Below are 24,273 nucleotides of genomic sequence, written 5' to 3' on the forward strand. Positions count from 1 at the left end.
GTAGAGGCTAGTTTTCAGTGGAGGAGATATACATGTAGTGTAGGCTCACAAATTTATGCCAAGTTATATCATACAGATTCTACAGATTCTTTATTGACACAACAAAAATTACAGGGACTTTTGTATGGTCTTCTACAACTAAAGACATTATAATATTAGAGCTTGATTTTCTTGTCTTTCCCCAGTTCTAGCAGCCCATGAGTCCGTCTGTAGACAGGGTATGGAGTACCAACAGTCGACCCCCTCAGCAGGGGTGGATGCTGGGACCTTCAACAACGTGGGTGCCGTGGCCGACATGGACGAGTGTGCACAGATGTGCTGTGATGACGAGAACTGTGACGTCGCGTGGATGTACCAGGTATCTGTATCCGTATCTGTATCTGTAATGCCCCTACTATACCTTTTTTTTTCATTATCCCAACATTTCATGACTGGACATGGTGACGGCACCCTCAAGCTATATCAACTTATTTTATACCGTCACCAACACAGAGGACAAATACGGAACAGGATAATACATGTACTCATTTTCACTTGAGTTAAGTGAGGAAAGTTGTGTAAAGTGCCTTTTCCAAGTTTAGGACTCAAACCCGGGATCCCTGGCTTCCGAGTCGAGTACTCTGCTGCTATGCCAGACGACCCCACTATTATACTTGGTGACAGCGAGTTGTACTCTGCGATAGTTCTAGGAAGGAATGAGTTTTTGAATACTTGATACTTGATTAGGATATTCATTAGTTGCAAAAGCGACAGCAAATGCAACTTAAGTCAGCCTGGATTCCAAAATACATAACAACATTACACATACTGCACAATCATATAAAAACAACAACATTACACTCATGTGAATTATAAGAATAATAATACTTATCCTTGGTTGATACCTCAGGTGACATGCTTCACCATTGACTGTGTGAGTGAGGAGGCGTGTAAAGCTGTGTATCGAGACTCTGACAAGTTTGAGCACTCATACATGGTGGTGGTGGAGAGGAGCCGGGACTCAGAATCTGAAGGTGGGTCACGTGATGATCATGTGATGATCGTGTGATGGTCCTGCGATAACTTTGTGTCCTTGTTATAATTCTTCGTTCATCTAACTATCATTTGAAGGTTATGTGATGGTCATGTGATGATCATGAGATCATGCCACTAGCTAAATTTATGCATATGCATGTCAATCAAAAGAGAATTCTTCCATGTATGTGACTGTGTGTATACCTTACAATGTATATGTATGTTTGTGATTTTGAAAAGCAATGCATGCAAATTGCGAATCACTCTTGAAACAGAGTTTGTGTCATCCTGTCTGTGTACTAATGACTAAGTGTTTTCATGTGATGTCACTGCCTGCTTCATTGATATGGAAAGTGAATGAAAACTTTCCATAGCATGATCTCCATTTAGGAGGTTTAAAACCTCCTTGCATCCATCTTATGCAGTAACTTTTGCTGTGCAATGTTGGATAAACCTTTTAACTAAAACCTGTGCGTGTTTTAGATGATGAAACAGAATGTACGCTATACCCTCGCGACACGTGTCCCTGGGACCAGGAGTGTAAACTCCAGCTGAACGGCCCAAAAGTGTCGTTTAAGTGCGAGTGTAAGGAGGGGTTACTTCGGGACGCGTTACGTGGTAACATCTGTGTAGGTAAGACAATGGCGTAGACGAGTGCGGTCACGATTGTTTTGTAACTTTCTTTGATGTGGCTTTCTGAAAGTTAACCTCTACCAGGCTCTGAGTGGCAAACTGTACTCCTTTAGCGGACCAACTCCCCTGGCATGTTATCTGTGTATTTGGCCATCTTTCCAGCCACCTCTGAAGCCTGGTAGAGGCTAGCTGTCGGTGCATCAAATTTATAGAAAGTTAGATTTTGGTACATAGCTTATTGAAAATCACACAATATTCCGATCAAATATCACCAACTAAAGTTGTTTTTTCTGGTAGAAAGCCCAGGCCTCTTTTCTATTATCATGAATGAAGAAATTTAGGCAAAGAAACATTCAAAAGTTTCTTTCAACAAACAGTACTTGTGTAGATGTCAACAAGCCACTTTTTGTCTGCAGTACCAAGAAATTTCTGTAGGAGGCACTGCAGCAAAGAAAGCCCTCCTCACATCCAAAATGTTAAAGTAAAAAAAAATTAGGCCTCAAAGAAAGTCAAACACATCTACGAAAGTTGAAACAGTGACTGTACATTCCCAGTGTCGTGATCAGTGTCTGGTGGTTACCAAGCGTTCGGAGACGGGTTCTTTGCATGGGGGAAAGACTTTGGAACACTCAAACTTTTTTGTTGACTCTTGGTGTTAATATAGAACTTTGGTCTTGGGATAGCTTTAGTCTCCATAGCAGGCTTATAGAACTGGGGGTTTGGCTGTTTTCTGATTAGCCCAGTTCTAAAAAACGGGGGTAATTAAACCAGGCCGGCTATGTTGTCTATATGCAATCAGAAAATAGCACATAAAAGCTCACAAAGACCCAGAAGACCCCCAAAACCCCCAGTTTTTGGCATGCTATATGGAGGCTAGTGTTGTAGTTGGTCTTGGGTACAGCTTGGTGTTGTGACTAACATGCCAAACTTTTGCATGGGAACTGGAGTTGTACTCATACTTGTGCATGGCTGACTGTTGTGACTAACAATAACATGTCAAACTTTCACATGGGAACTGGACTTGTGCATATACTTGAGCATGGTTTACTGTTAAAATGTATGTGTTGCTAGAATACTGTCTGTAGTATTGTCTAGTGTTTGTGTATACATGTATGTGCTTGTATTGTGCTAGATGTATATTGACTTATAGAATCACGGTATTCATTTACAGAGAGGATTCCAATACTCAAGTACAAGTTTCTAATGAAATCAAATCATCTATATATGTATAAACTTAAATTTTAGTTGAATATACACAAATATATTTGCACATATAACATACAGAAAAAGTTAGAATTCTTCCAACAGCTAGGGCAGTGCATATCTCATCCCTGTAGCCCTTTGATCACACACGACCAACAATTTTAATATGTTGTAGTAATCACAGAATCTGTGATTGTTACAACATATAACTTCAAAGAATTTCAGTTACAAATTTACAAAGCTATATTCATGTAATTATGTAAAATAGGCTTTATTGGGTTGAGAAGGTATTTGCAGAGAAAGTATTTGCAAATCACAGAGCAAAATTTTGACTCTTCTGCAATATTGCACAGCACTGAAAAAAAGTATTTCTACTAACTACAGATCCAGCAACACTAGAAACAGACATGGAAGAGAACATAGGGCAAACCCTGACCACCAACTCTCACCAAGAAGAAGAAGACCACCAAGTCACCCCATCAAACCACCACTACCCTGAACTCAGTACCAGGCACAGGGCGGTTACAACCGGTTACAAGCAGCCAGAGCCGGTTAGGACCGGTTACGACCAGCCAGAACCGGTTACGCTGGCCCAGCCTGGGCTAGAAGGCACCACAGTGGGGAGGGAAGGAGAAGAAGAAGAAACTACGCCATACTTATCTGATGAAGATATGTTGTTAGATCGAGGTGAACAGGAACCAACCAGTGCAAGACAACAGGTAAGAAACAATACAAGATTTCAGACTTCAGAGTAGCCTGGATACCAGTATACAGGCTAGCTCGCTAGCCCTGGAGCCGAGGATCTAGCCTGTATACTGGCCCTGGTTACAATCTGGCACCCAGGCTAGCCCTGGAGCCGAGGAGCTAGCCTGTGTACTGGCCCTGGCAACAGTCTGGCACCCAGGCTAGCCCTGGAGCCGAGGAGCTAGCCTATACTGGCCCTGGTAACAGTCTGGCACCCAGGCTAGCCCTGGAGCCCAGGAGCTAGCCTGTAGACTGGCCCTGGCTACAGTCTGGCACCCAGGCTAACTTGTTGTTAACCTTCAACTTGAAGTTCTCCCTGTCTCCTGTGTCTGATCTTTTGACATGTCTCCTCTGAAGAATCCTTTCAACTCTGAACTTAAAAATGTGATAGACCTTTTCTGTTCTACTACAAAATAACTCATAAGAATTAAATTTACAGAAGAACTTTAGATCTACAAGACCTTAAATTATATTCACCTGTTCCTTTCAGATGGCCCCCCTGGATGTGACCTCCCCCCTGATGCTGCAGGGGGGTCCAGACAACACCACTACCCCCCTCGGCACACTACCCAGGACACCCAAGAGGGTAGATGCAACTACGCCTTCCACAGGTAGGGGGAGCTTTTGTATGGTGATTGAAGAACAACCAAAAGTCGCACTCTTTCTACAGTAGCTTTGAGTGAGTGTATTGAGTTTGGTTTTAATATAAGTAGACAGTTTCCCTCTTTGGCATGTCTCTAAGAATTAAGAGGAATTTTAAGTTCATTTGAAGAAAATTCTGTGTTATTCTTACAAACATTTGCCACTTAAGTAATAGAATTGATTTTTTACTTTCTTTTTTTACCATAAAACACTTTTACCTTTCAAATTTAAAGAAATTTGCAGGGGATTTCTTAGCACACGTCTTAATTTAACAAAACACAGCTGGTGAAAACCCCATGGAGACCCCCTGTAAACCTACCCAAGTTTCAGGGACACAAGCCCCATATTTCCCACACCTACTTAAACTCTGATATGGTTACCAGTACACCAAACAGTGCTACATCAGCTTACAGCACAAACCTTTTGTAGCTCTTGATACAATTTAAGAAATACAGTACTTAAATTTTTAGATATTTACAGTGCTTTTTTTCATGCTGACCAAACTTAAGTGTATTATAGTACACTTGAACCTAACTGAATTAAGGTTAGCATATGCCTTTAGCACATCTATAAATATATAGTATAATCAAGTTGTTGTTTTGCTCTCCTCTGAGTCTGAGACACAAGCTTTGGGACGTGAAAGGGGTTAGCATGACACTTTATTGTCAGCTCATATCCACTGTAGATGTGTTTCAGAATCCCCTATCACACCCTCTCCTAGTGAGCCACTGTTGGACACCTTGAATGTGTTTAAGTCCAGACAGTTCAGGTGGTTTTGATAAAGAGGATGACTATAGCCTCAGGCACTCCGGATATAAAGGTCTCACCAAGCAGCTACAATTGATTAAGTCTTTGGCACCAGTTGCCTAAAGTCTTCAAGGTTACATTAGATATTATTACAAATAACAAGCAAGGAAAGGTAGTAAGCAGGGCCTGCATGGGGGAGGGGGAGTGATTACGAATTATGCAAAATTTTTGCCACCAATTATGAATTATGTTAAAATAGTACTATTCATAATGAGTTCACATGAATTCCTTTCTTTTTTTTCTTGATACTGCCTTTTTGACCTTCACTGAACTCAAAGATATTGTTATGACAATTTGATGTGCCACGTATCATCTATAGTTTACAGTTTGACAGCACCTACTAGTATATACTGAACAGGATCTCTCAGAAGTTTTGTCAACTTTCACTATAAACATTACACTGAAGTTGTTTTTCACAAAAAGGCTGTAACATTCAGCATACGAAAGTTCAGATTTATTCCTTTTAATCAAACCACTTTGATTGATAGATGAAAAGACTGTAACAACTCTGAAGAGTTGATTCAGAGCCTGAAATGTTTTTTTTGCAAATCAGAAAAAAAGTGAATGGGCGAAACTGAGAACCAACAAATTAAATTGGTGTAGCCTCAGCCACACACACAAAAACTTCCATATCCAGAAGTAAAAATGGCCCAGCCCTAGTAAATAGTAGTATAAATATTTCATAGTAGTGGAAGGTTTATACCAGACTAGCTGACAGACAGATGGTACACCATCCATCCTTAGTTAGGGTCACTGTCAGGCATGGCAGGAGGATTTCAACCTGCAACCTGGAATTTCCCTACAGCTATTCTGTCACTCAGTCTGGAACAGGGCTCTAGCCTTCCAAAATTTTTTTTCCGTCAGCCCAGGTTCATATTCATAATCAGACCGTAATCTAGTGGGAAATTTAGGATTTGTAACTTAAGCCTTCAAATACGCAGTTTCCCACATTTTGAGAGGCAAATCATGGTGTTGAGAGTGGTTGTCGTTGGTCCTTTGTATGTTTTAATATATTTTTTACACAAGATTTTTGTTAATTTTGTCTGTCAAGGTTGACGGATTGGTGTAAAAAATTTCTGTCACAATCTACTGTGAACTGGTATGGCACAGTGAAATTATGTATGTATGGTTGTTTCAAGCTCCAACTGAAAAGTACATTGCACACTGTGATTGTGTGAATGCCTGCTTTCTTTCCCCTTGTTATACAGCAAAATGAAATCTCCGTAACTTAAATCAATTATTTACCCACAGGAAAAAAAACAGTGCCACATATTTTCTTCTTCTTTTTTTGTATGATGTTTGGGGAAAATTACAATGTATGCCTTGGGGTTAGTCTAAGCAAGATTGTGGGGGTGTTTCTAGGGAACTGCTGGGACAGGATTGAAGCAGAGTATTGGAATAATAATGGTGAGATATGATCACCCCTGTTCCCATGGGAGAATGGTTTAATCCACTCTACTGTAAAAGGAGCAAATATATTACAATCGGGTGGGTTTATTTGATCGTAGGGGTGATTAAACGATGTTGCAATTTTCCCTGGGGTCAATTAAAAAATAATTACGGTAAATTATAATATGTGATGACTATCGGATAATTGATATATTATTCAGTATACAATAATTTTGAATGCAAAATTAGCAAAAAACAAGGCATAAATTATGAAACAATGCAACTGTCCACAATAATTATCAGAAAAATTCTTGAATCTACATATTAAATGAGTTTTTGTACCCTATTGATGTTTTCAAATTCATTGGTACAAAGTCTATATGAAAAAATTATATAAATTCCACTTTTCACAGACTAAAACCGGTAAATACTTTTTATTCAGCCTAAATACTGTACACAATTCAGAGATACAACTCTACTACGTACCAGGATGTACACAATCCAGTGTCCTGTAAACCCCCAACATGACCCTCTCATTTGCATTTCTATTCCCACAACACAGTAAACCACATCCACACAGTATAAGCCCTCTTCTTTAACTACAAGTGACCAATGTTTTATGCACATATTAGAGTCTGGGTTGGAGTTTTACTTGTAGTTTGTTGTTTCTCGTTCTCAGTGAGCCAACTTGTGGTATCTGCTGGAGAAAACAAGGTGATACAACTGCCACAGAACAGTGTCACTCTACACGGCTTCACTGTGCCTGAACCTCCAGAAGGTGGGTAGGATAAATACTATTTATCTTTGCACAGATACTTCATGGTAATATTTTATTAATGTATGTATATTCAGATGAAGGCACATCTGTGTTCAACTTGGTAGAATCCGTAGTAATGAAATTTAAGCTTTGTTACAACACAACAGAAACACTCGACCAGAAGGTTGGTGGATATACTATTACTAATCTTTGCATTTAATACTTCATAATATATTTTAGTATATGCATATTTGTATGAAAGCTCATCTGTGTTCAACTTGGTGTTCAACTTGGTAGAATCCCCACTAGTAGTTACAATGTATGAAATTCAAGTTTTGTTCCAACACAACAGAAATGCTTGACTGAAAATTAATTTCTGTTGGAACAAAGCTTAAATTTTACAAGCATCATGACTTATTGTGTATATTGATGTGGATATTGTGTACAAAATAGTCATGTACAGGTATACATGTCTGTATTTTAATGATTAATTTCATTTTATTGTTTCAAAATATAAATATGATTTTGTCATTAAGAGTTTTGAACAGATTAAGGCCCTTAACTATAAATAGGCTCCCTAATAGCACATGGAAGACAAATTTTCTATAATTTTTGCAGATTGTTTCTTGAAGTATTTTTCATAATAGTAAACACTCAACCATCTTTAAGTGGGCGGTTTTGACTACTTGTATTCAATTGAGGATGTAGCTCTTCAAGTTATTACGTGATGAGTATGATATAAAAAACTTAAGTGGGTCAAGACAGTGTAGACTTTCTGGCAAAATTTATGTTTGAAATGCCTTTTTGTTGACCTGCATAAATTATACCAAAAGACAGGGAGTTCTTGGACCTGTTGTTTTCCCAAGGGACATTCAATCATTATCAAGCCTTGAGTCTGCATTTTATCTGCCTCACTCTGAGTCACTCATGCAAACAGCTTTTAATTTTATTTCCATTAGTAAGAAAAATTATAGTGAGAAAAGAGAAAAATATCACCTGAGAAGAGATTATAATTTTCTTTATGATTTTAAATCGGATTTGGATACCTGATACTTGGCTACATGCTACATGGCTACTATTATTTATAATATTTACTTTTAATGTTAAACATTTTATGTTTATTTTTATAACCTACTACATGTACATGTTAAGATAATCTTCTGTACCAGTTAAATACCAATCTGGTTCTACTATTTTGACACTATTACTAATGAAACAAATAGTTAAAGGTTTTATTTTAAAATTTTACAGCTGCAAGGTTGTAGTATTTAGTAACTATTATAAGACCACTACCTGCTGAAGAAATACTACTTTATACAGTCTGGTTCCATACAATTTTATACCAATGAAACAAATACAATGTAGTGTAAAGTTACATTTTTCACAGCTGCTAGGTTTCAATTATTATAGTAAAACACATAATATACATGAAGCATCACTACGTAAAGAAACACTATTTCATACAGTGTAAAAAATGTGACAAGGCCCTTTTAGCTATTAATTATTCATAAGTCAGATGTTTTTGAATTGTAATATGAGTAGCCACAAGTACATGGAGGGACACTTGTCTGAATAGAGCACTATTTAACCAGTAAGGAGTAACTCTTAAAGCTTTAACAATGGGAAAATCAGCTATGCATCGCTGGGTACAAAATTGAAAAGGGCTGCCTTTTGCCGGTTGACATGGTATGTCACAAATGTTGTATTCTGTAATTGCCACACTTGTCTTGATACAATGTAGATAATGTTTGCATGAAAGGAACCCTAGTTGTCCAGTGTAACATGTTTCTGTGCCTTATAAATGTCTGTTTTTTTTTATCAGACATTAAAAAACATTATGATTAAAAAAAACCACATTAGAAGCCATATTAGAACCTTAAAATTCCAGACGGGAACTAAATTCTAAAACTAGAAAGGCCTACATTTGCTTGGGAGCAAATACAGCATATTTCAGTCCATCTCCCTCCCACGCAAAAGTGGACTATTCCAAACTTACCCCAGTGCAAAACTGGAAGATTCTCAAATAAATGAATTATATATATTAGCCACATTAGAACCTTAAAATTCCAGATGGTAACTAAATTCTAAAATTATGGCTCCTGAATTCCAACATTTTTTATATGTACATGTACTGACTGTATGAAATTTATCATTGTCATTTCAAATAGCATAAATCCCCTGATATTATACATACGGAACTAATATTACTGAATTATTTAAAAGCGCATATTTGAAATTATGACATTATGTATACGTCACATACAATGTATGTCTAAATAGAATTTTTTAAAGTCAGTTACTGTCGGTATTTGTATCTGTATAGCTGTATAACCGCCCTTCAGCGTAACACACCAGCTTCGCAGGCAGGCGGCGCGGCGGCAGCTGGCTACATTACACCGAACAACTTGTTACACCTAACCTTTGAGCATCTAACTCTAAACATTGTTTAAAGCTATCTAATGATCAGTGTTTATTTAAATTCATTTTGTGGTCATATGTGTTCTTGTATGTTTCAAGGGCTACACGCTTTAGGTGAAAATGTTTGTTTGTTTATTTCAGTTTAGTGTTACATGTACGTTTAAATCCGGTGCGTTGTTGTTTACATGTGAAAAGTAAATTAGGTCTAAATCTGTTCTGTGCAAAGACCTCAAGGGGGTCAAAACTACTCTCCTAGCAGAAGTTTGGGTTTTGGGTTATTTTGGTTTGTTTTTAGGCTTTTTATCAGGGTTTCTTTTTGTACTGGAATTTTTTTATTATTTTTTTCATTGGGATAAAAAAATCCAGTGCAAAAAAGAAACCCTGATAAAAAAAGCCTAACAACACGGCAAAAATAACCCAAAACCCAAACCTCTGCTTGGAGAGTAGGTTAGAATGGTAAAAAATGTTTCTCAAAAGTTTGGGTCTCACTTCAAAACTCGTCAACATGTTGTTCAGATCCTGTTCTGTTCCATATAAACAGGATCTGATGTCAAAAAGATGTAATCAAAATAAATCTTTGGCGTCACAAACAGGATACTAGTATGGTACAAATCGGACCAAAAGGCACATTTTGTTGTCAACAATGTTTAATGTACCGAGGCATATTGAAAGACTACATAATGTGTGGATTCAAATAAAATTTGACACAAAATAAAGATTGACACAGCTTTTCCCACAAATTCTTATCAGGACAATTTTGACTGAACGTTTCCTTAAGTCTGCAAAAGCCATCAATGCAGTGCTGAGTCTGAATATTTCTTACACAATCCATGCCAAAACATACATAGTCAACTTAAAACCTAAGCTACAGGCATGTATGTTTTGTTGATCTAATTCTTGGGTCATTTGCAGCAGCCTAAACTAGACAGTCCTTGGAGGAAATTTTCACCCAGGCTGCAGAATTTCTCACTAAACACTTTTACAACCACTTGTAAAAGGATTGAATTTAACATTATTTGCGAACTGCAGTTTGCGATGAATCTGCTAGGGGTCATCAAGCACTTGCAATATCTTATACAACTATTATGTATTAATAATGTTTTTAATTACAATCCTGGATTTCAGCTTAACATATCACATTTTGTATGATATTTTGTTCAGTGCCTTAGAACCTAGAAGGCTCTTCAAAAATCATTAGATTCTTGCAAACAGTTAAAAGCTGTAAAAAATGTATCATAGATTTGATAGTAGCAATTTGCAAGTGTTGCCAACTCCTAGTAGAGTGTCTGGGAAACCCACATGTGGGAAGTAAGAACTTTAGATATTCAAGTGTTTTGACCTACATTTTTTTAAACAGGTACAATGTAACACAGTCACACATGGAAACTTGTGACGGATAAAAATACAGGAGCCAGAATCATGATATTTAAAGCTTTTATCATTGAGAGCTTTGGTTTCCCTGTGTAGGAGCTTTTTGAAGTTACAAAGAAGAAGAAATTATATATAAAGAAAATTAAGTGGTTTGACCCAGTTTTGTGTCAGACAGGGTCATGTGGGTCACTTGAGTTCACTCACCCCTTTTGGCACTGTTTTTTGTGTTTTTTGGCAGTAGCCATAGAGAAGGCATTCTATTCAGTAATATGGCTGAAAAATATGGTTGGACAGGGTTCTAGCCATTTCCTTTACTTGTTGACTTTCTTGACTTATGAAGTACTTGACTTATGGCTTGACAAGGAATGAAAGCCTTTTTGTCTTAAGTTTATAATAACTAACTGACTTAAGATTTTTATGTTGTATTGTTGTTTAGGTGTGCAGTATGTGTATGAGTGGAGCCTGTTATCTGGTCCTGAGGAGTACCAGGGAGAGATGGAGGGACGACACACACAGTCTGTACATCTCTCACAGGTAAGTGTACTAACAGTGCAGTTCCTCAAGTTACTGCTAGGTGGGGCACTTGCTCAGTATCTATGTTTCGAAAAAGTTTACAACTGTTACTGTTGCTGCTTTCGCTGATTCAGATGTGTATAAATGTAGAATGAGATTGAGAGCTAAAATTTTGTCCTTTAAGTCTATAATTTATTCATTTATTCAAGCTTTGCCACAAGTGGAAGGGAAGGGAGAAACAGGTGGAGACCACCTTTACAGGCTCCCTCCCCATGATCTATCTCTCAAAGAAAATACATGTTAACAAAGGATACACACACAATGTTTATTCTTGTATATAACACTATCATATACAATGCATACTTGTCTACAATCACTTTTTCTTGCATTTTGTCTTCTACATTATACTAGAAACTACACTATGCTTTTCAAATGACCAACCTCTCAAAGGAAATTAACTTTTTGATAAGTTAACATTGCACAATGATTGTGTCACTTATTATTCATCTGGTTACAAGGAGTTTGTTTTTCCTGACAGTTGACTGCAGGACACTACATGTTCATGGTAACAGTCACGGGAGATGACAAATACGGGGAGGGGTTTGTCAATGTGACAGTCCAACCTCCTACTCGTGTGAACACCCCTCCTGTCGCAATAGTACAGCCCAAACAACAGGAGGTCACCCTGCCTAACACTGCTGCTATCCTCGACGGATCTTGTAAGAAAATTTCATTAATCTTTTAACAGAAATAAAAGTTCAAAAATAATTTCATCAGGTTGGTGTTAGATAGGATATTGAGGTTTTCTTTTTACACAACTGGTAATGTTTTCTTCCACATGTATGTTTCTATGTCTGTCACACACCCTTCTTAGAGCTTCTGAATGGAGTGCTGATTAACTTTGAATTAGTTCTATCCACACCAAAAAAAGGTCAATGACCTAGACCAGACGTCTGTCACCATGGTAACTGTTGCTGTAGCCGACACCCTGTGGTGTTGGGTTACATTATGTAGCAAGTGGCAGAACAAAGTTGGAGGGACTGGTCACCCGTATACAAGTACATGTATAATTATGAATGTGTTTGAGTAAGAATAAACAGAGCAGTAGTTTCATGAAAGTTCATCTGTGTTGGAAGTTACATGTTTAAAATTAAAGATCCAACACAAAAAGTTCTCTTACCTAGAGCTTTCGACCAGTCACTCTGGTCTTCCTAGGAGTCAGTAGACTGACCCAGTGAGGCTTTTTACGTGGCTTCTCTGAAGTGTGATGTCAACACTGGGTCAAAGGTATCTGGTAGACGATGTTGACCCCCGTCGCGGTTCAATGAGGGGTGATGGGCGCTGATGTAGTTTGTTAGGCTAGACCATGTGAAGGTAAATGTTAAATTTTGTTACCTACAAGACTTTGTTTCGTTTACTGTTTACTACTTTTTTGTTGTGTTCCCAGCGAGTACGGATGACGATGCGATCGTTAGTTACCACTGGGAGGAGGTGAAAGGACCGCTGAGAGAGGAGAAGGCTTCAGGAGAGGAGAGCATCCTCAGACTGAACCACCTTATCCCTGGCTCTTATGTCTTCAAGTAAGTCTTATTATTAATAGTCCGTTTTAAGGGTGTATGAGTATGTCTACTCAAGGGGCCATCCACGCATCCACTGTGTCAACTGTGACCCTCACTCAGGTGTAGGGACTGACATGGTCATCCTACTCGGAAAATCTGTATCTGCATATCTGTACATGAATCTGTATCTGTGCATGAATATGTATCTGATTGCAAATAAAGATCTCAAGTGATTGCCATACTCAAGAGGCCCCTAAAAATGGAAAGGACCTGGATAAGAAATGTTTTTGTTATTCTTGTAAAGAATTTGTCAAAATATAATCATTTAAGGTCAAATTTGACATGCTACCTTGGTTTGGGCTACAAAATTACTTTGTAATGAAGCATATTGTATGCAACAGGTTTCCTGCCTGAGGGCATACAAAAATCAATAAGGATCCTGTGCCACGTACAGTCTACCTCTCTTCATTATTCAAAAGAACAATTTGTATACTTTTCACAAATTTGGCTCACTTATGTGAGACAAACTAGTTTTCTTTCTTAAAATGTGTAACCCAATGTCCTAAAATTGTGCACACAAAATAAATGCATGAAAATTTGCTAGCTTAGTATATAGTTTTTCAGTGGAATTTTCTGAATAGCCCATATGCCAGCTGTTACAATGTCATCCAAAAAGACACAAATTCCAGACATTCACAGAAAGGAAGGCTGTTCTTTTATAACTACAGCATTTTTCTAACTGGTTCCCTGTTAGCATGGCTTTACAAGACTTAGTATACAATTCTAAGGAAAAATTTGTGTTTCTAAACCCTTATTCTTTGCTGATTTGGGTTCTTCTTCTCTTACACTTCACCAGACTGACTGTGACAGACTCAGACGGAGAAACAGACTCCACCACAGCCAACGTCACAGTACATAAGGAGACAGACTACCCGCCTGTGGCTAATGCTGGACCTAACCTGGTCATTCAGGTTAGTATACATGTATTATAGCAGGACCTAACCTGGTCATTCAGGTTAGTATACTATAGCAGGGCCTAACCTGGTCATTCAGGTTAGTATACTATGTGTATGGCATGTATCTTACCCATTTAAGCTGCATATACATCAATGATGTAAAAAAATAATTTTCACAGTAGTTCCAGATAGTGAGTAAGTGAGAAGACTGCATGGTATTTGTTCTATTCCAGCTCAGGTTTGCTCTTACAATACATGTACATGTGTACAGTCAAAACTGCCTAAGAAGACCACTTACGGGACCCATAAAATCTGATCTTTGTGGACAGATAGTTAATTTTCAATGGGAATGTCATTCAGGTTAGTACACTATACATGTACATTTGTACAATGTAGGAACATGTCTTATTCAGTCAAAATTGTGCAAAAAGACCACACAGACCATAAGGTTTGGTCTGTGTGGACAGATAGTCACTATACTTTATAATAATAGACAGGAATTTTAATGTGTGAATTGGAAAGATTATCTAACTTCTAAGGGACCACCCAAAAAGTGTTCATATTAGTCAGCTAGGACAGGTGTTCTTTATGTAGAGGTGCTCACTTAATAATGATTTTACTTCTACCAGCCTACTACAGCATGTTGGCCCAAAGTGGGACAAAACTGTTGTTGGCAAAGCTGTGAAATGAACTTTTCCTTGAAGGATATAGATTTTAGATTTTTGGTTGATGTAACACATGTACATTTTGTATGTGACTTTTCTATATGTATGACTTGAATCTGTAGATGCCCCAGAACTCAGTGGATTCATTGATGTCATATGTGACTTTCCTTGCCTCTAAGATTCCCTGTATCTATAACTTACTGGTTATGAGAACCAAAACAGTAGATTTTTCATTGATGTCATACATGTATGTGACTTTTCTTGTCTACAATCTATGATTCCCTACATGTATGATGAATTCTAATAAATATTTCTGATATTGAATCTGTAGATGCCCCAGAACTCAGTGATCCTGAACGGCTCCAAGAGTACAGATGACAAGGGCATTGTCAGCTATGAGTGGGTCAAGGAGGTGGATGCAGTGGCAGACATGCAGGTAAGAGCAGGGGCACATTGAACATATTTTAATTGTGGTATAATCACAACAGAGGGCATACATGTACTTGAGACAGTCATATTATTATTACTAAATTAGTAATACTTTAAATCACTGATTTAAATTAGTAATACTTTAAATCACTTTTTATTTGCAGTAGACATTTGCAGGTAAGGGCATGCACACATTCTATGTACGGTTGCAGAAATCCTTTTTTCTGCATATCTGCAAGTGCAGGTGGTGCATGTATTTTGAGCCCTTGATTGTGGTATGATCACAAAAGAGGACATTCTCGGGACACATCGTGCATTTGTTGTACATTGTATGTTAGATGTAGTCAAGGTGGTTAGGGTAAATGTAGACTTAATACTAGAAGCTGAAGGATCTGCGTGCCAATCCCAGGCAGGCAGGCTCCAACTGTCCTTCAGAAAGGCTCTTTTCATCTATTTCTGCACCCAACTCAGGTGAAAATGAGTACCTACAATGTAGCTTTGGCTAGAGATGTCCTTTCAGATAGTTTATAAAGCCAAAGGTCCCATGTTTGAGACATTGGCAAATGTTGTATTTTGGTATCTTATATTGTGTGATCTTTTTTATCAGGGTACGAGATCATCTATCCTCCATGTATCTAACATGGAGGTAGGAGACTACACCTTCACTCTCACTCACATGTGTCTTACATTCCTCATACAGGGTACCAGATCATCTATCCTTCATGTATCTAACATGGAGGTAGGAGACTACACCTTCACTCTCACTGTTACTGACGGCTCAGATCAGCAGGATGATGCTTCAGTCACTGTCGTTGTGCAGCCTGGTAGGCTATTTCTGTTTGTTAAATATGTTTTTACATTATAATACTTTAATAATTTACAATTATATAATATCATTTTACATGTAGAAACAAGTCTGGAGCTTAGAAATCTCTGTTGAATGATGGTTGATGCTTTCAGATAAAGATGTATAGCCGAGCTGTGGCTTTGTGTGTTGTGTGACGATAGTTCCAGGAAAAATGAGGTGTTCAAAAACTTAGAACTTTCTTACTTAGAGTGAAACTCACTGCCACAAATTACAGTAGGGACATCATCACTAGATAGCTTTCAACATCTCTGGTAGTCTGCAGTTAGATGTGCAAAGCTGGCTGTAACAAGTCATTTGGTATAATATAGCCAGCTACCACTGTGCCATGTGCCTGCGAATCTGGTGTGTTATGCTGGCTATACAGAGACAGATACAAAAGCTGGTGTGTTACACAGAAGGGTGGTTATACCAGCTATACAGATAAAGATAGAAAGTGTAACTTTATTTCCCCCCCAGAAAACAACCAGCCCCCAGTAGCAGATGCAGGGCCTGACAAGGAGCTGACATCACCGGATGATACCACTACCCTGGACGGGGGGGACAGCACAGACGATCAGGGGATAGTCTCCTATGAGTGGACTAAGACCAGGTAGGGCAAATTAAATCCTGAAAATATATACTATTATTAGGACTTAGTAATTATGTGTTCATACAAGCTTAAGCCCCTGTCTAGCCTGACAAATTACTACAGAAGTCTTACTCAAAGAGAGAGAGAGGGGGGAGGGTGGGAGAGAGAGAGAGACAGAGGGAGTGAGGGGGAAAGCCAGAGGGAATGAGACAGAGAGGGAGAGAGAGAGAGACAGAGTCATAGAGAGAGAGAGGGGGGAGGGAGAGAGAGACAGAGGGAGAGAGAGAGAGGGAGAAAGAGGGAGAGCCAGAGGGAATGAGACAGAGGGAGAGAGACAGAGTGAGAGAGAGAGAGGGAGAAAGAGAAAGAGACAGAAGGAGAGGTGTGGACATGAGGTTCAGCCATACATTTTTTGTAACTAAAAATAAAGTCATCCTGTTCCCCCCTCCCTCCGCAGTGGGCCGTCCTCAGTTGACCTACAGAACACAGACCAGGCCGTTGCCACAGTGACAGGGTTAGTGACAGGCACGTATGAGTTCACCCTGAAGGTGTGTGATGAGAAGAACCTGTGCTCCAGGGACTCTGTCACTGTGCAGGTGAAGGAAGGTGAGAAAAGTCATGATACTGTTACAATGCTAGGTACCAAATTAAGAATGAAACTAGAAAGGTAACATTTGCAAAGCAAATGCATAATGTTTACCTTTGCATTTGGTCTGTTCTGTTAATTCTTACTCAAATACATTCATGTATATGGTCAGACAGGAGTCTAAATCCCTCCTGCTATAAAATTGCAACATGATGTAACCCAACACCAGTATGATGGTGAGAGATGTCAACAGATCAGGTCATTGGCCAGGTCAGAGGTCAGTAGTGTTTGGAACGGAAGAAGAAGAGGAAACGTAGCAAAAACAATATGTTTTCCTTCAGAAAACATAATAAAACTCATTGCTTTGCTACTTGTGTGTTTTCTAACAGATATAAACCACAAGCCTCGTGCAGACGCAGGGGGAGACGTGACGTACCAGCTCCCCCAGACCCTGCTGGTTGTGGACGGTTCTCGTTCGACAGACGACCACGGCATCGTCGACTTTCTCTGGACACGAGACCCACAGAGCCCTGCCGCTGGGGTAGGTGTCAATCAAAAGAAACAACTACTAACCTAATACCAGCTCAGAAAAGAAAAAGAAATAGTCATGCCTTCAAGTACCAGAGTTATCAACCAAGGATTAAGGTGTTCAAGAATTCATTCTTTCCTAGAACTATTGCAGAGTAGAACTCGCTGTCACCAAGTACAGTAGGGGCATCATCATTAGATAATTAGCCTTAAACAATGCTTAGAGTTAGATGTTCAAGAGTTAGGTGTAACACGTCATTCAGTGTAGGCAGCTGCCGCAGCGCTGCTTGCCTGGTGTGAAGCAGTGTTGACGTCACACTTCAAAGAAGCCACGTGACAAGCCTCACTGGGTCAGTCTACTGAGGAAGACCAGAGTGACTGGTCGAAAGCTCTAGGTGAGAGAACTTTTTGTGTTGGATCTCAAGTTTTAACTCTAAACATGACTTAACTTGTCCCCAGGTTGTCCTGAACAGCTCTGACCACAAGGCAGTTCTACAGCTGACTAACCTGGTGGAGGGACGTTACGTGTTCCATCTGAAGGTGACTGATGCAAAGGGACTGTTCGACACCGACTCTGCTACGGTCATTGTCAAGAAAGGTGAGAAAACTTTTTTTTCATTCACTTGTCTTGTCCTTTACAGCCACAGAATCAATATGTATGTTCCTTAGTCCATTTTCTTCAATTTTCCCTTTGTTTTATTTGTACCTGTATTTGTCACCTGTTTTGTAACTAACACATGTGCAGCTGCTCATAATCCAATATTATATTGGGCTAAGCAGTCTGAAAGAAGAAGAAGACAACAACATGTTACAGTAGTTTATTGTTTCTTTCTTTGATTCTTACAATTGGATATATTGGCAGGGAAAGACAAGGTGTGCCTTCCCTGTGTTAGTGTCAGGACTTAACTGTGGAAGTAGACACCACTTAAAGTATAGAATGACTTGTCAAAGTGTTCTCTACAATTGTATATCATACTACTGTAACAGTTTGTTTTCTGTCTTGTCTCTTTTACAGATCTGCACAGAGATGACTTAGTAGAACTGGCTCTGGCTGCAGACATCACATCTTTTACTGAGGGGAACAAGGTAGAAACGATACAGATATACTATCCTGGCCCTAAGTGGCATACATTGTACATTTCTCTCATGTTTCTCAGATGCATTGCATACTGCTATATGAGTTGCAATCCTAAGGACTTACATGTAGAGTAGTTCATTTGTTGGAAAAGAGTTAAGGAACTATTTTAAGATTGTATAGTTCTGTATAATATTATACTTATTATCATATGAAAGTCAATCTTCTATGTACATGTATGGGAAAAGTTGAGCTCTCACTGGATCAGCATATAACATGTATTTTTCTATTTCTTCCATCATGAAAATTATAATTTCTGATGTCTGTTTGGCAGGCCATGTTGGTTCGTCAGCTGGCTGTACTTATTGATGTGATGGATTCTGACATCCGAGTACAGGAAATTAAAGAGGACATGTCCACTGGCAAGTAAGTACAGGTTTTGTCAATTCACGTTGGTGAAAGTTAATGAGATACATTGTACATGTACATGGAAAAAAAAACAGGTACTCAAGCAACTGGATATGATTCTGCTCTAGTAACTTTTTTGGCGTAAGTACAGTTTTTGTTTTGTTTCACAGTCAGTAAACCGTCTTCAGTCGTAACATACCGGTTTTGTATCGTTATTTGTTTTCCTTCTGCAAATGTAAACATAATTATAACAACTTTCTTTAACTTCCCAGCATGATCGTAGTGTTTGTAGTAATAAACACGCAGACTGGAGTGGTACAAGATGGCGGATCAGTTCTGGCTAAACTCAAACGGAAACTCAAGGCAGGGTCAGAGGTGCTGGACTTCAAGGTGGTACAAGTAGACACAGTCGGTAGGTATAAATTGTTTATTTTTGTAACAATTAACTGAAAGTTGGTAACTTGAGTGACTCTTTGATTTGCTTTGAGTCTCGGTCCTTAAAAATTGTTTTGTAAATAACATCACATTAAATCTAGATAGACATGTACCATGAATTAGATTTATGATTATGATTGAATTGAAGATGATATGGAGTATCTTCTGCAATTATAGCTAGAGTGACTTCTTGGCAATCAGTTTGAAATTCATTGTATACTCACAGAATTGTATTTCTACCTTAAGCATACCAGACTTTTTCGTCTTACATTGTAGTTATTGTAAAATTATCAGTATTTTCATCAGAAATAGGCCCCCTTCCACCTCGAAATATTTTCATCATCAGTATGATTTTTTTAAATGTGCGATTTCTTTCCTCTTCAGTTTGTCAGAACAACTGTTCAGGCCACGGTGTGTGTAACTCCTTCACCAAACTGTGCCAATGTGACAGTTTCTGGGTACAGAACCCCTTCAAGGCTTACTTCGCAGACAAAGTCAGCAACTGTGGTAAGTCCCTGTGTATTTCACACTATCCAGGATTTGTCAATGAAGGTTAGACATCCAGGTAGTAAGATATGCCAAAAAACAGTTACTCAAGCAACTGGGTATGATTTTGGAAACAGTCAAACGTTTCAGCTAGTATCCACTATACAGGATTAGATTATACTGCTGCTGTTGTCCCTGCCACAGGGGTCGGCAGCAGTCAGCTAGTAGTACTGGTCTTCACACTGCACCTCCAGGCAGCCCTATCCAGTGGGTTAACACCGGCAAGGCCAAGCTCTGGTGTAACAAATAACCAGAGTGCCAGTGCAGACCTCTCCTTGGTGCTGAATTGCTATCATGTGACAATTAACCCTATTATAGATCAATAAAAGTTAAAAGAAAGGTTTCCTTTCATGTGGACTGTCTAAAATTTGTCTTCACCACATTTCATAGTCTTTGGAGAAATAACTACAGATTCTGTTGCTACCTGACAAAAATAGTGCATGCTACTTGTTTTCTTGTGTAACTCCAGTATATTCTACTTTCGTAAGTAAAGGATTCAATCTTAAAACTGTGACAGGCTAGGATGCCTTTTTGTGAATTAGACTTAGAGGCATGTTAATGTTTTAATTCCGCCAGTCAGTATATAACAACATTTCCACCTCTCTCTTCCCTACAGATTGGAGCATACTTTACGTCATCGTCATCGCATTTGGCATCGTTGTAGGAGTGGGCCTGATCACATGGGGGGTGGTCTGTCTGGTCAGGAAGTAAGTTCTCATGATACTGGTTTGATTTGATTTATTGATATTGTAACAATACAATACGCGCGGGACACAGGCAGCTGTTGCAGGTGTTGTTTCCCACACTTAGAAATAAATACAGGACAGGCAATACTCATTTTCACTTTTCACATATTAGACAGTTAGGAAGACAGGACATGTTTGAGTAGAAAGCTTACCATGAAATCAACTGCAAGTATTTTACAGTATACAACTTATGTTGTACATTGAAAATGTTTTATCAGTAACTAAATATACTTAGGACATAATTTCAGCCATTGCTGAGAAATAGATATAGTTGTACATAGCTATAAACAATAGTTTACAAAAGAACAGAACAGTACACATCTGTCCTTGGTGCTGAACTGCTATCATTTGTCAGAATTCATGAACACCGTATCTGTAGCATTACTTACCTTCCAATTTTTTGCCTTTTTTCATTTCTGCAGTCGAAGGAGATTCAGAAGAAGCAAGAGACACCGTTACACACTTTTGGATGAAATTGACGACAAGGGAGAAAAAATAGAAATGTACAGTAGAGGTAAGAGTTAGCAAAGGCTATAACTGTTACAGTAGAGATGGAAACTTTAGAGCAAAAGATTTTGTGTGATTTTGGCATGATTGTTAAGAATTTTGTAAATGACTTCTGAAAAAGGTTGTCGCTTGGAGAAAAAACAAGCCTGTACACTATTCAGTAGTGCATTAGTTTAATCTCCAAGCAGATCATACGGTGGCAAGGCAGTATCCATTGACCAGAGGAGTGTCCATTAGCCAGGTGGCCAATGGATTCTGCCTGGCCAATTTGATACTGTCTTTTGCGCCACCTAAAAATATGCTTGGAGATTACAGTTAGTTAACAACTGCTGCCCACCCCTGGGACAGGGAAACCGGCAGCAGTATAATCGAAACCAGGATAGTGAGTGAGTGAGTGACTGTCACATACATGTAAACACAGTCACTTCACTCACATACAATGTACATGTCATGAAAGGCTTTAGCTATAGGATTGACCCTTTGTTTGGTAACGGTTCCCTTTATTATCTAACCTCATTCTGCGTAGACGGAAAGGACCACCGTGTGCCTGTCTCACAGACAGGTGACAAGTCTACAGGTAAGGTAGGAGGGACAGGGTTGAACAAACACAACTGTGTCACATATGACTGTGTTTTCTTCATAGTAGACCCCAAAACTGATAGCAGTTAAAAGACTGTATACCAGTCAGTCAATGTAGCTCATTTTAACATGTTTCACAATATGCTGACTTCTTTTTACATTTCCTGAGAATTGCATCTGTTACTTTCGGGTAAATTTGATTTTTTTTTTTACATGTATGTCTAAGTACCAGTGGTTGCAGAGAGGGTGGGAGATGATTTTTTGGACAGTTGATTGAAAGGGTAGTCAAGCCTGAAGGTGACTTAACTGATGTACTGGTAATAGTCTTAAGATATAATACTATTTTTCCTTCTATCATATAACCTAAATGATATGTAGTCTGTTTTTTTAACCAATAGCATTGAATCTTTTTCTTTCTTTCAGGCCAAAAGCAAGGTAACAGCTTGGTTATGTCCGAGTCAGATGACCTACTCAGCGATGAAGAGACCACACTTTTCGAAAACAAGAAAAAGCCGAACGGAACGACAAGAAATGGCATTATAACTTCTACGCTTCCCAAGCTATGATACACTTGGGGACAACCCATAATTTCTCAACTTATATATGCTTCATTGTGCTCAGGGGTTGGGAAGGGTGTCTAAAGCAAAAAATAAACTGTGAAGTTTAAAAAGTTAAATTAAAATTATGGTTGGGAAAGGGAGTTTCTACAATACTACATAAATGATTGTATATCTTGAAAATGTGGGGGATTAAAGAAAAAGAATGAGTGTAGAAATTTGAAGTTATTATGGTGGGAAGAAGGAATTCCTACTTTGTACATCTAGAAGATATTATGCATCCTTTCTTGCACTCTAAGATGTGCAATGAGATTGTAAGGGGTTATGAACAGTCATATAGAGAATTTATGACAATGATATTTAGTTGGAGAGAGCTTTATATGGTTGTGGTTAAAGCTTCCAAAATGGTTTTGCTGTATTCGGTGCCAGGTAAGGTAAGTTTTAGATGAGAGAACATGGTGAGTGGATCTTGAGCTAAAATATAAATATCGAGGGCTAAGGTATAGTATATTTATGTGGTGCCACGAATTCTCATTCACTAAAAAAATAAAACCACCGAGCAAGTTTCACAATTTAAAGTACCCATAATTATACATAATGACATTCAGTTGGATATATACAGTTACTGTACATGTATGTGTGTGTCTTTCCTATAGCAATATTCTTGGCTTAGTGTTAACTATACGCACATCTTTTCAAAGGTTTTGTGGCAAGTCTCCTTAAAACTTTCATGTGTACATTTTGATGTCTGAACTTTAAGTTCCTGCTATAACCCACCTCTTCAATATTGGCACTTTGAATGAATCAGAACCAAGCCCAATCTATGATTACAACAGTAAGATAGTAAAAATGTCTGAAAAGAGTGAAAAATCGACAATTTTGTCAACATGATTTCTATGCAGGGTCCAGATGCTAAAATGTTGTATATAAATTCTGTAACTTGAAACAACTTGATAATCAATACTATAAGTAGTGATAATATATACATTTTGTGCTTTTCATTATCAAGCATTTGTATAGAAAAGTTGATGCCATCTTTGTGAACTAAGTGCTAAACTTTCCCTATGATAATATATATGTACTATGCTGTAGTTGTAAGGTACATGTAAGTCTAAAATTAGCATCTATTTGCAATGTTTCTCTAGAAATTGTACATATTTGGGGTTGGAGGGGGTTCTATCCAAATGCTGCTACTTCTCTATTTATATATCTCTACAGTTGCCATGGTAACAGTTGCCATGATGTAACAGTTGCCATGGTAACAATTGCCATGGTAACAGTTGCCATGGTGTAACTACTCAATATTCTTACGAACATGTACAAATGCAACACCAATCTTTCTACCACGTGAACTGGCTAAAAATTGATGTACAGTACTACATATAAAAATGTAAAGTTAAAACTTTTGATCCAACACAGTCACTCTGGTCTTCCTCAGTAGACTGACCCAATGAAGCTTGTCACGTGGCTTCTTTGAAGTGTGACGTCAACACTGGGTCAGTCTACTGAGGAAGACCAGAGTGACTGGTGGAAAGCTCTAGGTGAGAGAACTTTTTGTGTTGGATCAAAAGTTTTAACTTTAAACATGTCACTACCAACACAGATGAACTTTCATTATTACATTATACAAATGTTGAGAAGTCTTGTAAGAAATTTCCTCACCATCTATAGAAACAACAAAAATTTCGACAGGAAAAAAATTTAACCACCTAAAAGTTAATGGACATATGTAAGGGTTACTTTGCAAGAATAGTGATTTGATATAATATT

The 24,273-nt window shown here is 38.4% G+C and overlaps 2 protein-coding genes across 2 annotated transcripts; both read left to right on the forward strand.

Moving 5' to 3' along the window:
• The first annotated feature begins 189 nt into the window (after positions 1-189).
• Positions 190-3,514, forward strand: LOC109472921. The gene is made up of 5 exons (XM_019772787.1): positions 190-358; positions 890-1,013; positions 1,498-1,647; positions 3,235-3,354; positions 3,447-3,514. Exons 1-5 carry the CDS (start codon positions 221-223, stop codon positions 3,512-3,514), a joined length of 600 nt encoding a protein of 199 aa, XP_019628346.1. The 5' UTR covers positions 190-220.
• Positions 3,469-22,778, forward strand: LOC109473103 (dyslexia-associated protein KIAA0319-like protein). The gene is made up of 21 exons (XM_019773012.1): positions 3,469-3,569; positions 4,085-4,205; positions 7,112-7,210; positions 11,415-11,512; positions 12,030-12,210; positions 12,939-13,071; positions 13,907-14,021; positions 15,003-15,107; positions 15,708-15,924; positions 16,425-16,557; positions 16,994-17,142; positions 17,512-17,663; positions 18,110-18,248; positions 18,666-18,736; positions 19,060-19,151; positions 19,406-19,545; positions 19,953-20,075; positions 20,731-20,821; positions 21,283-21,374; positions 21,894-21,944; positions 22,370-22,778. Exons 1-21 carry the CDS (start codon positions 3,522-3,524, stop codon positions 22,510-22,512), a joined length of 2,493 nt encoding a protein of 830 aa, XP_019628571.1. The 5' UTR covers positions 3,469-3,521; the 3' UTR covers positions 22,513-22,778.
• The last annotated feature ends 1,495 nt before the right edge of the window (positions 22,779-24,273 follow it).

The sequence above is a fragment of the Branchiostoma belcheri genome, unplaced genomic scaffold, assembly GCF_001625305.1.
Source record: "Branchiostoma belcheri isolate BF01 breed outbred unplaced genomic scaffold, Haploidv18h27 scaffold29, whole genome shotgun sequence".
Classification (NCBI taxonomy): domain Eukaryota; kingdom Metazoa; phylum Chordata; class Leptocardii; order Amphioxiformes; family Branchiostomatidae; genus Branchiostoma; species Branchiostoma belcheri.